Genomic DNA, 15,497 nt, shown 5'->3' on the forward strand with positions numbered 1-15,497 from the left:
TTGCCTTTCATCCTATCAAGTGTAGCCTATAGTTGATACTTTAGACAGTAAATGTTCTACATTGCACAATAGTTTTTTTAATAGGCATGATGCATCTGCCATCATTTTTGAAATATGTATATCCCAGGGAATCAGTTTCTGATATATAATCATTAGTCTAATTTACATGCATATGTCACCATATGAGATTGTTTGACTGAACTATTGTGTCTTTGGAAACAACCCCCCCCCACTACAGTAATTTATAGCTGTGTTATGTACATGGTCCAGATGAAAAAGCTCAGAACACACAAGTTTCAAATTATACCCACTTTTAGGCACTTGCTGTTGGTTTACATGGAATAGAAAAGCATTTATAGGTATTAGTAGAGGACCTGGCTAAGATACAGGCATGCAAACAGCCCCGAGGTGAAAAAGGTGACAACATGTTGTTTTCTTTCGGGTCAGGTGTCACACAATTGCCCTATTTGGGTTCAAAAAGGTGACTGTAGCTGAAAAGTGACACTTTTGCATGTCTGAAGATATGTATGCACTTCATTTAGGAGAGAATATCTCAACTGTTCTTGGCTAATATGACCCCAGGGAACAACTTAGGAACTTTGACTAATTCTCTATCCGGGACGAAATACCCGAAAATGACCATGCCCTTTTTAAAATGACCATAACCGGTGCACTACTTCCAACATGGCTCTATCTGCTAAACCGTTGGAGCTACAGATTTACTGAGGTGCTCAAAATGTCCAGAATACTTATGTTTAGGGAAACATAGAAAAGTGCAATATTTCTAATTTGAAATGTTATGACAGAACAGCTAAAAAACGGTTTTGTCTATAACTTTTGAACCAGATGAGCTATAAATGCAAACTTGGTGTCTAAATCATGTTTTTTTGACAATTAGAAACATGTTGGAATGCTTATCTTTATGACTGGGTGTGGCTGGACCTCTATTTTACATATTTCAAAGAAATATTAGTTTTAAAAATGTGTTTTACTTACCTTAATCTTTGTCATTTTTGGCAAACTTGGTGTCTACTTTATGCTTTTTGAGCATTAGAAACACATTGGAATGCTCATATTTATGATTGAATCCATCTAGATCACTCTGACATAATTATTACAAAAATGGCCACTATACCAAACATGTTATGTAATCTGGATGTAAGTTTCATCCAGATTGAGTGTATACAGTAGTTGTAGGAATGAGATCAAATTAAGATCAAACTGGAGAAAACAAGTCATTTTATTGAAACAATATAATATGACTATAGAACCCAAAGTATACAGCAACAGCCAGTACACTATGCACATCAATGCTCAGCATGCATTGAACACTATCATAGTCAAAGGTGTATGGAATTTGAACATATTATGTTTAAATTAGAATCAGAAAAGTTAATTGCTAAACAACAAATGGTTGCTAGGAATTTGTCTTGGTGTTACTACAACAACAGAACAGCTCTGCAATAACTGATACATACTGCACCACACACACACACACACACACACACACACACACACACACACACACACACACACACACACACACACACACACACACACACTCATTCAGCATGTAAAAACTGCTTCAGACCATTCTATTGGATCAGACAACCTCCGTCCAACAAAATATCCCAGATTTCCAGCTGTGCTGGTACTGGGACTCCATTACTAAGACTTGTGAACCTTACTGGATCGTGCAGGTGCCAGTAAGGTTGTTGCTGTTGTAACACCAAGACCATAATGTGATATAAACATATTGTAAACAACTCTATACACCTTTGACTAGTATGATATCATACTAGCCCAGGGGTGAGCAAGATTTATTTCCAGGAGTTTATACTGACTTCGATAAAGTGAGTGAACTGCCACACATTGTACAATTGAATTGAAACGTGAAACACATGGTGCTGAATTATGTTACAACTGCATGAATTTGGTAGACAGTAGCCTACCTTACTACAATAAGGTACTTGTCTTCACAACAATAATGTTCCGTTTTTTTTTTTTACAGCTGTACTGTATCACTCTGGTGTACTCTGGCCTTACAATAAAAAGATAACTTGCATAAAACAATCCACGTCAATGCCGTATCAACTTTTAAATGAGCCTATAAATTTATACAGTATCTTATCTTGTCTGATATGCACCACTCCATAGGTCACTGATCAAACACATTGCATTAGGTTTTAAATATGGACTCAAGGTTGACTGTTTCACTGTTACATTATAAACATAAAACATTTGAGTACATACGGATGGAAGAATGCTGATGGATGGGGGGGCATTTAGTTTTTCTTTGAGGACTTGGCGGGCTGGATTAAGATGGTCAGTATATAGTAATACTATATAGTATTACATTTTATGCTGAGCATTGTTGCACATACTGTACTAGCTGTAGCTGTATATCATTAGGAATGAGTTCTACTCTTAAATCATTCTATTGTTTCAATAACAGTGGCTGTTCTGTCATAAAATATCAAATTAGAAATGTTACACTTTACTATGTTTCCCTAAACATAAGTATTATGAACATTTTGAGCAACTCAGTATATCTGCAGCTCCAACGGTTTACCATGTTGGAAATAGTGCTCCGGTTATGGTCATTTTAAAAAGGGCGTGGTCAATTTAGGGTATTTCGTCCCGGATAGAGAATTAGTTCCCTGGGGTCATATTAGCCAAGAACAGTTGAGATATTCTCTCCTAAATTAAGTGCATACATATCTTAGCCAGGTCCTAGACTATATACAGACCAAATTGTATAGGCTTATAATATTTCATTGTACAGTCTCTTACCTCCTAGTGTATAATTACAACTTAATAAAAGGTCAGCATTCAAGGAGGAAATGGACTACAGTAACTCTCTGTTCTACAGCAGAACGGTCAACACCTCATGTGCTTTGACAGCAAAGCAACAGACAATATGCAAGCATAATGCTACTGTATTCTGGAAGGAAAACAAGGAACCATTCATTAAAAACACTCTCAAACCTCTGAATAACCCATAATAATCACTAGCTTTCCCTTTCCAAGCCTCACTGTGTCAATCTTTTCCAGTGAGAAGTGCATGTATTTGTTAAACTAGTAGAATGCGAAAAATAAATAAATACATAAAATAAGATAAAATCAAATAAACAATAGTGTGAATGCAAAGTTGCATGGGATTTAAAACGTTAGGGATTAAAAACGCCCCAATCTCAATGGGCTTTTTACACAAAAAATTACCTGGAAAAGGTTGGCTATGGCCGTTTTTAGCCCAAGGAGTGGTTTTGGTGCAAAACAAATGCTTGCAATGGATTCAGAATCATAAAAACACCCTAGTTTGACCCCTCACATGTTACTTAAAACAGAATAAAACTTTTATGTTTCCCCCGCATAAGGTTATGGTGGGTTCTCCAACTTTCAGCAGCTGTCAAAAATTCACCTAGGGAAACTGCATTTCAGTCTTTATGAGATGTGTTACTAGACACTTTTACAAACACATTGGTGAAGACATTTCTTGGTAAGGAATTTATTCCAAGATATTTTTAATATCCCCTGACTATTGCAACAAGCAACTACTTGCAACCATTATCCCCAATGGCAGTTGCAAGGAGTTGCATTGGTGCGGTCTGGCCTTTACACAAGAAAATAAGAGACGAGTTAGGGGTATATAGATGGGGGGTGTTGCGTTGAATTAATTGCTGTGTTCTCAAATACTATGTTTTACCAAAACAAAGAATTGCAGTAGTACAGTAGGTCATGAATCATGATAGGGCAATGTGAAAGATATTAACCTTTTGAATTTGAAACATTTCTTTGGCTCATATCAGTAATTACCTTTTGATAGGTGGGTATGTCTCTTTAATGTGTCCCTGTAGCTACAACTAAAGAGGGATCCTTTACAAACACATTGGTGAAGACATTTCTTGGTAAGGAATTTATTCCAAGATTTGACATTATTCTGATAATATTCCCTGACTACAAGGAGTTGCAAGAAGTTGCATTGGTGTGGACTGGCCTTAACTTATAGCTACTATTTTCAGATTGACATGGAAGCATAAACCATACGCCCAAATGCATACAGTGTATGCTATTCAAAATTAAACACTTTATTTTTTCCAACGCCAATTGTGGCAATTCTTCATTCTTCTTCTTCATTCTTCTTCTTCAGTAGAAAACAATATACAAAATAAAGCAGCATTTTGAGATTTACATGGACCGTACAAACACCACTGTTAACTCTTGGTGCAAAATGTAAATCTACTAGTGTTTGAGGGGATAATTTGTTAGGTGATGGAGTTTAAAGAAATGAAGACTGGTCTGCAAAAAAAGACCCAGATCAAAACATGCTTTTCAAGTATGGTCCTTGTAGCCCAACACCAGGTGTAGCTCATGTACAAACGTCATAGAACTGCAGTCCATTCCGTTATCACAGGAACTGGTCCTTAGTTCAGCATAAATCATCACTGCTATAAACGGTCACTGTAATGTTCAACGTTCATTAACCATATCAACCCTATCGTCCCTTTCCTGGCCATGTCATAATAGGCACAAATAGACGAACATTTGGCAAAAACAATTGATTAACATTAGGCAAAAAAATGTGTATGTCAAAAATAGGCAAACGTTTGTCGAAAATAGGTGAACATTTGGCAAAAATAGCAGATCTACAAGCTCACAATGCATTGCAAGGTAGCGCTTTGTGGGCTTGTAGATCTGCTATTTTAACTATTAACATACTACCATGTACCGTATAAGGCATTGGTTTTCAAAGTGGGGTCCTTGAGGGAGTTCCAGGGGGCCCCCAGCTAAATGATGGATAGTTAGGAACCAAATGGACTCTTATGGGTCTGTAACTCTGAGAGTGTAGAAACGGAATCAAATGGACCCGATTTGTACACTCTGAGTTGAATTAACATTGATTTTACAATATAAATTGGGGTCCCAGAGATAGAAATGCCATTAAACGGGGGTCCGTAGCCTAATGCATGTCAAATTGGGGGTCCTTGACATTAAAATGGCTGAGAATCACTGCTAGAGCCGTAAAACTCTTCTCTTATGGGGGTCCCTGGCATATCTTTTCAAATGGGGGTCCGTGGGCTAATAAGTGTCAATGTGGGGGTCCTTGACATGAAAAAGTTTGAGAACCACTGGTATAAGGTTTAAGTGGTTTAAGACTTGAGAGTAAATATTCAAATGTACATGCTCTGGGCAGCAGAGTTCTATGACTGCCACTGGCCATACTTTTTAGAAAAACTAAATTTGGTACTTTTGTTTCATGGCATTAGAGATGATGTCCGATCTCTACATCACCATTGGCTGAGATTGTGGCAACTTGTGCAATCTCCTCTGGGGTTGTGACAGGCTTGGACAGCTTCTTCAGCAGGTTGATCACAGCATCCACAGCCATCATCATGACGCCATGACGGATCTCCACCAGGATGGCTGTGTCAAAGCCCTCCTTGGCGATGATGGCACGTGCCAGGGACCGTGCCATGTCCGTGGCCGTGCCATCACCAGCCTCCTCGTTGGTGTTGTTGGCCACGTCCTGCACCAGCTTGGCGCCAATGTTCTTATATCTGCTCTGCTCCATCATCACATAATGTGTGTGGCCAGTGGCCACAGTCACACCATACTTGGTCACCTATGGGCTACCCCAGCCTTGCTGAGACCCCATGGTGACAGCAACAGCATCGGCAAGTAGATCTTTGTCCTTTTCGTAGGCAAAAGTGTGTTGACAATAAGAAAAAAATGTGCAAACTAAATAAATGACGGCAGCCTTTTCCTTTATGTGTGGGTGTTTGTGTATAAGTCAATGTACAAGTAGTATGTGTGTGTCTTTATCTTTGTGTGTGTGTGTGTATGTGTATGTGTATGTGTGTGTGTGTGTGTGTGTGTGTGTGTGTGTGTGTGTGTGTGTGTGTGTGTGTGTGTGTGTGTGTGTGTGTGTGTGTGTGTGTGTGTGTGTGTGTGTGTGTGTTTATGACAGTGGTCCTTGGGTACTGTACAGTTGGTAGACCGTCCTGCTCAGAGCTGGCCCGACGTTCCTGAAAAACCAAAACACAAAAGTAACAAGCTTAATGTTGAGGTGTGCATGGTCAAGCCACATGGCTGCCAAACTTGACAACATCTTACATCATCTACAGTAGGACACTGTTTCCTTACCTGCTTCTCGATTATTCGTTTATAAGTCGGTTATTGGTTCTAACTATCGGTTCCGACATATTTTCGGTTAATTTTCCCAGCCCTACTCTGAGCCTAAAGACCATACATTATGGGCGTGCCAGCTTGTTCACAAAATGCTTCATGGGAATTGTAGGAACGCACAGAAGGACTGTATTGTCAAACAAATAAATTATAATACAATGCAGCACAAAGCATAACAATGGAATTGAATCAAAAATTAATCCTGCAAACCTTTTGAGTTTCCCGTATCGGATAGAAGAGAGGAGTTTCTCTTTCTCTGCTTCACTCCTGCATTGTTCATAGGCTGTGAGAAGACTGGAGAGAGAGAGAGAGAGAGAGAGAGAGAGAGAGAGAGAGAGAGAGAGAGAGAGAGAGAGAGAGAGAATCAGTGATTACATGTACAAAAAATCTGTGTCAATGTGTTCATTACCTCTTCTGTCTGTGTGTACATAGTGTGACTACTGTAAGTGTAAAACCAGGAACAGACGACACTAAATCCTACACAACATCTAGTCTCATATACCGTATAACAAAATCAATATAATAATCAATACATTGCCCAGGTACTACTGCACATGTTTTATCCCGTCCATTCATCCTCTATTCATTCCATTCCTCTCGTACCGTTCTCTCTGTAGTACTTCTGTAGTTTCTCATCCAGTATTTTACAGATTCCGTCCCCAAAGTTCCGGTAGGATCTTGGCCTCTCTGGCGTTCTGCAGCGGTAGAGTGTACCGTGTCAAGGAGCCGACATTACATTACAGTCATTTAGCAGACGCTTTTATCCAAAGCGACTTACAATAAGTGCATTCAACATAGGTAGGGAACGAAACTACTAATCACCAGAAGTCTTAAGTGCATTTCCTGCAAAAACAAGCAACCAAGAGTATACCTAGCGCTAAGGTAAAAGTGCAATATATCAGCTACCTACTTTCTTAAACAGATGAGACAAAATAGCAAAATCGAATGAGCACGAGCTAAAACAAATAAGTGTATCGACTAAACAAGATCCAATAAAACAATACAAAAATAAAACAAGAGTTCGTACAACTAGTTAACAACAAGTAGGCCAGGCAAAGAGGAAGGGTAGTGTTTCCTGAAGAGGTGGGTTTTCAGCCTGCGGCGAAAGATGGGCAGTGACTCTGCTGTCCCGACATCAGTGGGAAGTTCATTCCACTGTGGGGCCAGAACAGAAAAAAGTCGTGACCGTGTCGATCGACCAGAAGGACCCTTGAGTGACGAGGCAATCAGTCGCCCCGAGGTGGCAGACCGAAGTGGTCGGGCAGGGGTGTAGGCAACGACCATAGCCCGGAGGTAAGAAGGAGCTGTTCCTTTCACTGCCCTATAGGCTAGCACCAGGGTTTTAAACTGAATGCGAGCCGCTACGGGGAGCCAGTGCAGAGAACGGAGAAGGATGGTTGTGTGGGAGAACTTGGGGCGGTTGAACACCAGACGAGCCGCAGCTTTCTGAACAAGCTCCAGAGGTCTGATGGCTGATGCCGGAGCACCAGCAAGGAGGGAGTTGCAGTAGTCCAGGCGGGAGATTACAAGAGCCTGGATGAGCACCTGGGTTGCCTTCTCCGTGAGGAAGGGGCGAATCCTCCTGATGTTGTAGAGGAGGAATCTGCAGGACCGTGTCACTGATGCGATGTTAACCGAGAACGACAGTTGATCGTCCAAGGTCACACCCAGACACACACCCACCCACCCACCCACCCACCCACCCACCCACCCACACACACACACACACACACACACACACACACACACACACACACACACACACACACACACACACACACACACACACACACACACACATTACCTTTCTGTTCGGAGCCAGATTGTTGTTATACGGGGACTTTTTTTTACACTAACCACTTGAACCTTATCATCCCTATTCTTACATTTGCCGAAAATAGCAGATCTACAAGCTCACAACGCCTCACACTGCGAGGCGTTGTGAGCTTGTAGATCGGCTATTTTCGGCAAATAGCTCTTGGTGTACAGGGAAAAAAAGAGCGGACCAAGTACAGAGCCAAAGGTCAAGTTTACAACGTATTGAAGGATTAAGTGGCTAAATGTCTGAAAACACATTCAACATGAATCCAATATGTAATGGGGGGGTCCCTGCCTCATCTCTCTCTCAGCTAGGGGGTCCTTGGCCTGAAAAACATTGAAAACCCCAGGTGTAGAGGGTGGCACGGGTCTGCCCGGCAACCAAAGACCCGAACCGAGAACCGAGCCGGGTCCAAAATATTGACTTGTCCCTCGGGTACGGTCGTGCTCGGTCCAGGGCATCTGAAATGGATGGATTTGTAGTCTTATGTGATGGTGGGGATGATGGTGGCTGGGATTCGTAGTTTTTTATTTAGCAGTGATGGCCTGCAGGGTGTTGGTTCTCTTCATGATGTTTGGCACAAACAGCAGTCCTGAAGCTCTCTCGATGGTGTCTATGGGAACCAGAAAGCGCTCCAGCGGGGTCTTCTCGTCGACGGGCGAGTTGGGCATGATGTAGGAACGAAGCTCCACCCCGTTTGACCCCTCCAAAATCAACACCTGGACACGATAAACAAATAGTAATAATTCATGATAATGGCATTAGTTATGCCTTTTTTATTATGAGTTCAAATGGAAGAGTCCTAGACCACTGATTACCAGTGGTGTAAAGTAACTAAGTACATTTACTGAAGTACTGTACTTTTAGGTATTTTTTACTTTAGTGGAGTATTGCCAATTTTCAATACTTTTACTCCACTACATCTCTGAGGAAAATATTGTACTGTGGTCCACTACAATTATTTGAAAACTTTAGTTACTAGTTACTTTGTAGATATAAATTATTATATTATAAAACATACATTAACGGTTAACCACTTTAGCCCTATTTTATACATAGGCTATTTTCAAACATTTTAGTACTTTTACTTTTGGTACTTTAAGTATATTTACTGATGTTTTGACCCATATGTTGTAAAAAAAACAAACAACAAAGAACAAAGAAAACTTATATTTAAGTTATTTGTAGTTCATTTATATATATTTTTTACAAAGCCTAAAAGGCAAACTGAAATGTAATTTTCATTCATATGTCCCAATGTTCAATGCCAAGAACACACAATGAAATTGTTAATCGCAATTGTTTGTGCGACAATTAACGGTCAAGTAAAATGTCATGATCGTCACAGGCCTAGTGGAAAGAGGCCATAAAAACAGGAGACCTACCTTGAAGAAGTGTGTTGGCACGGCAACGTGGTTTCGTCCCAACACCTGGTACTTCACATACAGCTTCCCATCAGGCTCCTGTCTACACACACACACACACGCACACGCGCACACACACACACACACACACACACACACACACACACACACACACACACACACCAAACATAAACACACACACACACACAAAGCAGTCATGAACAACAACATCAATCAACCTTTATCCAAACCTCGCTAATGATTTAAATTCACTAGGTTTCAGTTCATTCCAGGTGTGTACTGTAGGTGTACTATACCTGGGCAGGTACAGCGGTCCGGTGCAGACGTAAACATTGCGGTAACGTGTGGTCAGTGAATGACACATTTGCTCCAGATTGTTCCATGCCTTCTGGTTCATATGAGGATTCTAGAGCAGAGGAGAGGATGACTGTTATTATGGTGTGTGTGTGTATCAATGCATCACTGTGTGTGGTCACACCAGTACAACCACACCAGTGTTGATTTTGACAGCAACTTTTGATTTTGTTTTAGTAATAGTCTTTTGAATAAAATTCCATTTAGTCATATTTTAGTCATCTGAAATGTTTTAGTTTTTTAGTCTAGCTTTAGTCGACTAAATATCATAAGATTGTAGTAGACTAAATCTACATTTGATTTAGTCTACTAAAAATGTATGTTGGCGGTGCCTTGATGGCGTCGTAATGGCTGATCTTACACTTGGTTGCATGATGAAAATAGACGATCTACAAGCTCACAGCGACGCGTTGTGAGCTTGTAGATGTGCTATTTTCAGAGCAACACCTGAGCGCAACCAAACATAAAATGTCTTGTCTTCTAGTTCTACTGGATCTCTTCTCCACTAGTCCCTCACTTTTTTATTTGTTGACGAAATTGTCAATATATTTAGTCTAGTTTTAGTCATCATAGCTTAGTTTTTATTTAATCTTCATCAGTGAAAAAAGGTAGTCAACGAGTTTTTCGTCATAGTTTTAGTCGAACCACACTCCCTTCTTAGAAATGTAGCGGAGTCTAAATATTTGTTTATTTTATTCATTCCACATTTTGTGCCGGGGAAACAAATAAATCTTCATTATAAAAATCTGGTCTGGAGGTAAAAACACACCAACATAACCAGCGAAAACCCGATGCATCCCAACAGATAAATATCGGCTACTGCCATCGGTGAATGTATTATTCATTATTATTATTATTTGCCAATACAACGATGGCAGTCAATGAGGCAAATATCGTCCGATACCAATATGCAGCCAATATAATGGTGCGTCCCTGGTATTATTACAGTACCTGTGGTGAGACGTTGCTCAGGTAGAAGGTGTCGTCCATGGCCTTTTGGTTCCACTTGTGATTGCCTGCTGCAGCCAGGTGACCTCTGTCAAAGCCACTCCCCTTATAGTCTGCGTTGGTCGATCGGTGGTACACGTGAACGCTGGGAATCAAACCGCATAAATATCAGCCACCAATAGAAGAGAACCGCACAGAACATCCACCAATAGAAGAGAACCGCACAGAACATCCACCAATAGAAGAGAACCGCACAGAACATCCACCAATAGAAGAGAGCTTTCTTAAGTTAAAATGTTTAACCCATTAAGACCGGGAACGCGGCATCCGTGTCATTTTTAGATTTCTTTGGCTATTAAAAAAATAGCAGATCTACAAGCTCATAGTGCGGCACTCGGTGCCGCGCTATGATCTTGTAGATCTGCTATTTTTTTAGAAAAATCGTGAAAATGTGTGCAAAACTTTGAATATATACTTTTTAAAGCGAACATTTACAACTCAAATCTTTGCTTCTGGGGGTCCCTGGAACAAAATATGTATTTGGCTGGGGTCCGCACTCCGCAGGCAAATACATATAATTTTGGGAGGTCCTTAACATGAAATAGTTTGAGCACCACTGATACAGCAACATACGTTTTTCAGAAACCAGTTTTTAGATTATTTAGAAGACATGTGTAGATGTGTTCCCGGATTGAAGGGGTTAAGTTAAACTGTTTAATGGAATATTATTACTACTATTATTATTAACAACAACACTAATACTAATAATCATCACCTGTCATCTTCTTTGAAGTTACAGTTGTTCCTGTTTGAAGGTCCAGTGATGGAGGAGGAGTTCAGCTGCTCTATTACCCAGGATGCCGTGCGGGTGCGGGGGTCATAGGAAGTGACATAGGACTCTCTGGTCTTGACGTTGGCCAATGAGGGGAAGCCGTACTTCGCTACCGCCCCGCCTGGTACAGGTGTGCCCCCCTGGTACGCCTGAAACACAGACCATAATAATGACCATTATATTCAAACCAAACTGCTTCTGATATAAATAAAGAAATATTAATTACCGGTAATTGCACACACTGAAAGTGAACTTTACTGATACCAAGAAAGTGGAGCATATCACTCCAGCTCTAAGATCTTTACACTGGCTACCTGTATTTGTGCAAATCTATGAATATAAATATATATTTTTAAGTGAACATTTGTAACTCAAATCTTTGCTTCTGGGGGGTCCCTGGAACGAAATATTTGGAGATGGGGTCTACGGCCAAATAATACATATAATTTAGGTTACCTTGACATGATGACAAAGTTTGGAAACCACTGATATTGTAGCAAACAGAAAACTGTTTAGGGTCATTACATTTTCTTGTGAAATCATGAACCATCCAGACCTCTCAGGTCATCTGGGAGAGGTCTGCGTTCTGAACCCAGACTCAGAACTAAGCGTGGAGAAACAGCGTTCAATTTTAAGCACCATAGGAAGCACCATAGAAGACAGGAAAGCACCATAGGAAGCACCATACGTAGAAGACAGGTAAGCACCATAGGAAGCACCATACATAGAAGACAGGTAAGCACCATAGGAAGCACCATACATAGAAGACAGGTAAGCACCATAGGAAGCACCATACATAGAAGACAGGTAAGCACCATAGGAAGCACCATACATAGAAGACAGGTAAGCACCATAGGAAGCACCATACATAGAAGACAGGTAAGCACCATAGGAAGCACCATACATAGAAGACAGGTAAGCACCATAGGAAGCACCATAGAAGACAGGTAAGCACCATAGGAAGCACCATAGAAGACAGGTAAGCACCATAGGAAGCACCATAGAAGACAGGTAAGCACCATAGAAGATTGCTTGATTGATTGATTGAATGATAATAATAAACAGTTTGCAAATAGTACAGAGGTAGGATTTTACAATGATTGTTAAGAGGATAACATGTAGCCCTTTAAGAAGAAGACAGAGAAGCTCCATAGGATCAAGTTACATGGAAAGCTTTTATGTAACAACATAATGTATTGGAGGTCCCTGCTTGGTCTCTCTCTCTGACCCCTGGTCTACACTGACTACAGTAATGAGGAAACAGTGTGTTGACAGTGATGAGTGACCACTAACTAGTGCATTTACAGCATAATAAACGTACTGACCGTCAGGTCGGTGGAGGAGGCCTCTACACTGGGTATGGGGACGACAGGGAGGTGACACAGGAGACCATGGAGGTGTGTGTCCTCCTCCTGATGTTTCTCCTGCTTCTTCTCCCTTAAAGCAGACACTAACAGACCCAGACCCGTTCCCACAGACACCCCCACCCCGCCCACAAACCACCGAGACCTCAAAACCCGCTGCATTCTGTCAGATAATCATTCATGTAATGAGAAGAATGATAACAATGATATTAAAGGCTCTTTTTTGAGGACAAACTTGGTGCGGTTCCTCTCTCTATGGTTTCATGGGTCGCAGGGTTATGACGTTAACCGGTGTTGCCAGGTTTTGACAGGGAAACAAGCAGTAATGTCGCTCGAGGTCGCTGATGTATCTGCATTAAGCAGGGAGTTCCGTCGCCTTTATACCGTTGGCTGCTGTCCTGGTGTCACTACGTGATGTCAGTTAGTGTCAGTCATAGATATATATCCATATATGGAAGCGGGCTTATGTCAGTTATGCCCAAACCTGGGACTATAATGTCAGTCCTGGACGTTTCGGTTATCTCCATATACCAGTGGTGGGAAAAGTACTCAGATGTTTTACTTACTGCAATATAGAAATACTCTGTTACAAGTAAAAGTCCAGAATTCAAAATTTACTTAAAGGAGGAGTTCACCCAAAAAATTACTTATTTTCCATCAATTGCACACCCCATGAAGCCTTGAATCCATGGATTTATTTTAGTTTTTGTGGCATTCCTAAGCTAATCATTTGATTCCCGTCTCCTACTGGCTAATGTATCCGGTAGGAGACACAAAGTAGATTATTTGTGTCTCCTACCGGATACACACCCGGTCATCAAATTATTGGCTTAGGAATGCCACAAAAACCAAAATAAATCCATGAATTCAAGGCTTCATGGGGTGTGCAATTGATGGAAAATAAGTAATTTTTTGGGTGAACTCCTCCTTTAAGTAAAAGACCAAAGTATTGGCATCAAAATATACTTAAAGTACCAAAAGTAAAAGTACTAAAATAGCCTAGGTATAAAATAGGCTAAAGTGGTTAATGTATGTTTCATAATAATCATAATTTATATCTGCAAAGTAACTAAAGTTTTTAAATAATTGTTGTGGAGTAAAAGTACAATATTTGCCTCTGAGATGTAGTGGAGTAGAAGTAAAAGTATAGACAATGGGAAATACTCCAGTACAGTAAAAATTCCTCAAAACAAAAGTGTACTTAAGTACAGTACTTGAGTAAATGTACTTAGTTACTTTACACCACTGTCCATATATGGAGTTCCAGGAGGGGTTCTCTGATGTCAGGGGCCGGGCTAGGTATGTTAGGTATATGATCTCTCCATCTATGGAAGGTTGGGACTTGGGATCGAATGGGTCACTAAAGGTCAGGACTGAATAGGTCATTCATCCCCTTATATAGGTTTCTGGGCATCCTGCCATGATCCACCTTGCGGTGTTATCCATCTATGGCTAATACTGGCAAGTATGCCCTGAATGTTCTTTACAAGGTCTATGAAAACAGTGTTCATTTTGACAGCAAATTCTGATTTAGTCTTTAAAGTCTTTTAAGTAACACACCATTTAGTTTTAGTTCTATTTTAGTCTTCTGAAATTGTTTAGTATTAGTCTAGTCTTAGTCGACTAAATATCAAAATCTTAGTCTTTTAGTCTAGTCTAAGTCAACAAAATTAACACTATGAAAACAAGCTCAAAAGAAGCGAGCCCTTCGGCCTTTAAACATTGGCTATTTGAAAATAGCAGATCTACAACTCATGGCGATGCGACGATCTGCTATTTTCCTAAGAAAAATATTGAAAACAATTTGACATTTTAACATCACAAATCCCCCCCCCCCCCCCCCCCCAATTATTTACAAGCAACTTTACAGAAAAACAAGCCCAAAGTCACTTATAATAAGCAGACATGGCAACACTGGACATAACTCAGTACACTTCTTTTTGTTGTAGTTTTATGGCAAATTAGCATCCATAGGCAATGCATTACCGCCACCTGCTGTTCAGCTCAGAGCACTTCACTTTCAAATCTGTCCCACCACAGACCTGGTGCTCTAATGGATCTATTCTAAGACGTTATTATGACTAATTATGCTGAATCCTAAATGGGTATTTAACTTTAAAACACTTGTGGGTTCATTTTCCACGTCTACTCAGGTCTCAGACCCAGACTGGAGGTCAAGGCTGCACACAAAAGGGCCGGCCAGTAGACTCATGAATAGCCTAGATCACGTACAACTAGGTTGCTCTTTAGTTGTAGCTACAGGGACACATTAAAGAGACATACCCACCTATCAAAAGGTCATTCCTGATATGAGCCAAAGAAATGTTTCAAATTCAAAAGGTTAATATCTTTCACATTGCCCTGTCATGATTCATGACCTACTGTACTACTGCAATTCTTTGATTTGGTAAAACATAGTATCTGAGAACACAGCAATTCATTCAATGTTTGTTCACTGGAACAACACAAGAACCCCCCCCCCCCATCTATATACCCCTAACTCGTCTCTTATTTTCTTGTGTAAAGGCCAGACCGCACCAATGCAACTCCTTGCAACTGCCATTGGGGATAATGGTTGCAAGTAGTTGCTTGTTGCAATAGTCAGGGGA

The 15,497-nt window shown here is 40.6% G+C and overlaps 2 protein-coding genes across 3 annotated transcripts; both read right to left on the reverse strand.

Annotated features, from left to right (window-relative positions):
• Positions 1-3,975: 3,975 nt before the first annotated feature.
• On the reverse strand, positions 3,976-7,845 carry LOC308102456 (60 kDa heat shock protein, mitochondrial-like). 2 transcript variants are annotated; one of them, XM_080452181.1, is made up of 3 exons: positions 6,790-7,845; positions 6,397-6,480; positions 3,976-6,026 (listed from the first exon to the last, which is right to left on the reverse strand). In XM_080452181.1, exon 3 carries the CDS (start codon positions 5,573-5,575, stop codon positions 5,264-5,266), a length of 312 nt encoding a protein of 103 aa, XP_080308307.1. In that variant the 5' UTR covers positions 5,576-6,026; positions 6,397-6,480; positions 6,790-7,845; the 3' UTR covers positions 3,976-5,263. The 2 variants fall into 2 exon arrangements, with proteins under 2 accessions (XP_080308307.1, XP_080308308.1); XM_080452182.1 differs by having other exon boundaries at positions 6,397-7,845.
• A 324-nt stretch (positions 7,846-8,169) lies between these two features.
• LOC308101547 (endonuclease G, mitochondrial-like) lies at positions 8,170-13,050 on the reverse strand (the record flags this gene model as incomplete). Its single annotated transcript, XM_080450969.1, has 6 exons — positions 8,170-8,724; positions 9,391-9,472; positions 9,687-9,796; positions 10,696-10,837; positions 11,468-11,673; positions 12,850-13,050. The coding sequence occupies 6 exons, from the start codon at positions 13,048-13,050 to the stop codon at positions 8,533-8,535; spliced, it is 933 nt and encodes a 310-aa protein (XP_080307095.1). The 3' UTR covers positions 8,170-8,532.
• Positions 13,051-15,497: the final 2,447 nt, after the last annotated feature.

The sequence above is a fragment of the Gymnoscopelus braueri genome (genome assembly GCF_963280865.1).
Source record: "Gymnoscopelus braueri genome assembly, chromosome: 15".
Lineage (NCBI taxonomy): Eukaryota > Metazoa > Chordata > Actinopteri > Myctophiformes > Myctophidae > Gymnoscopelus > Gymnoscopelus braueri.

Excerpts from the sequence above, each read along its gene's own strand:
- LOC308102456 (XM_080452181.1), bottom strand. The coding sequence starts at position 5,575 with ATGATGGAGCAGAGCAGATATAAGAACATTGGCGCCAAGCTGGTGCAG.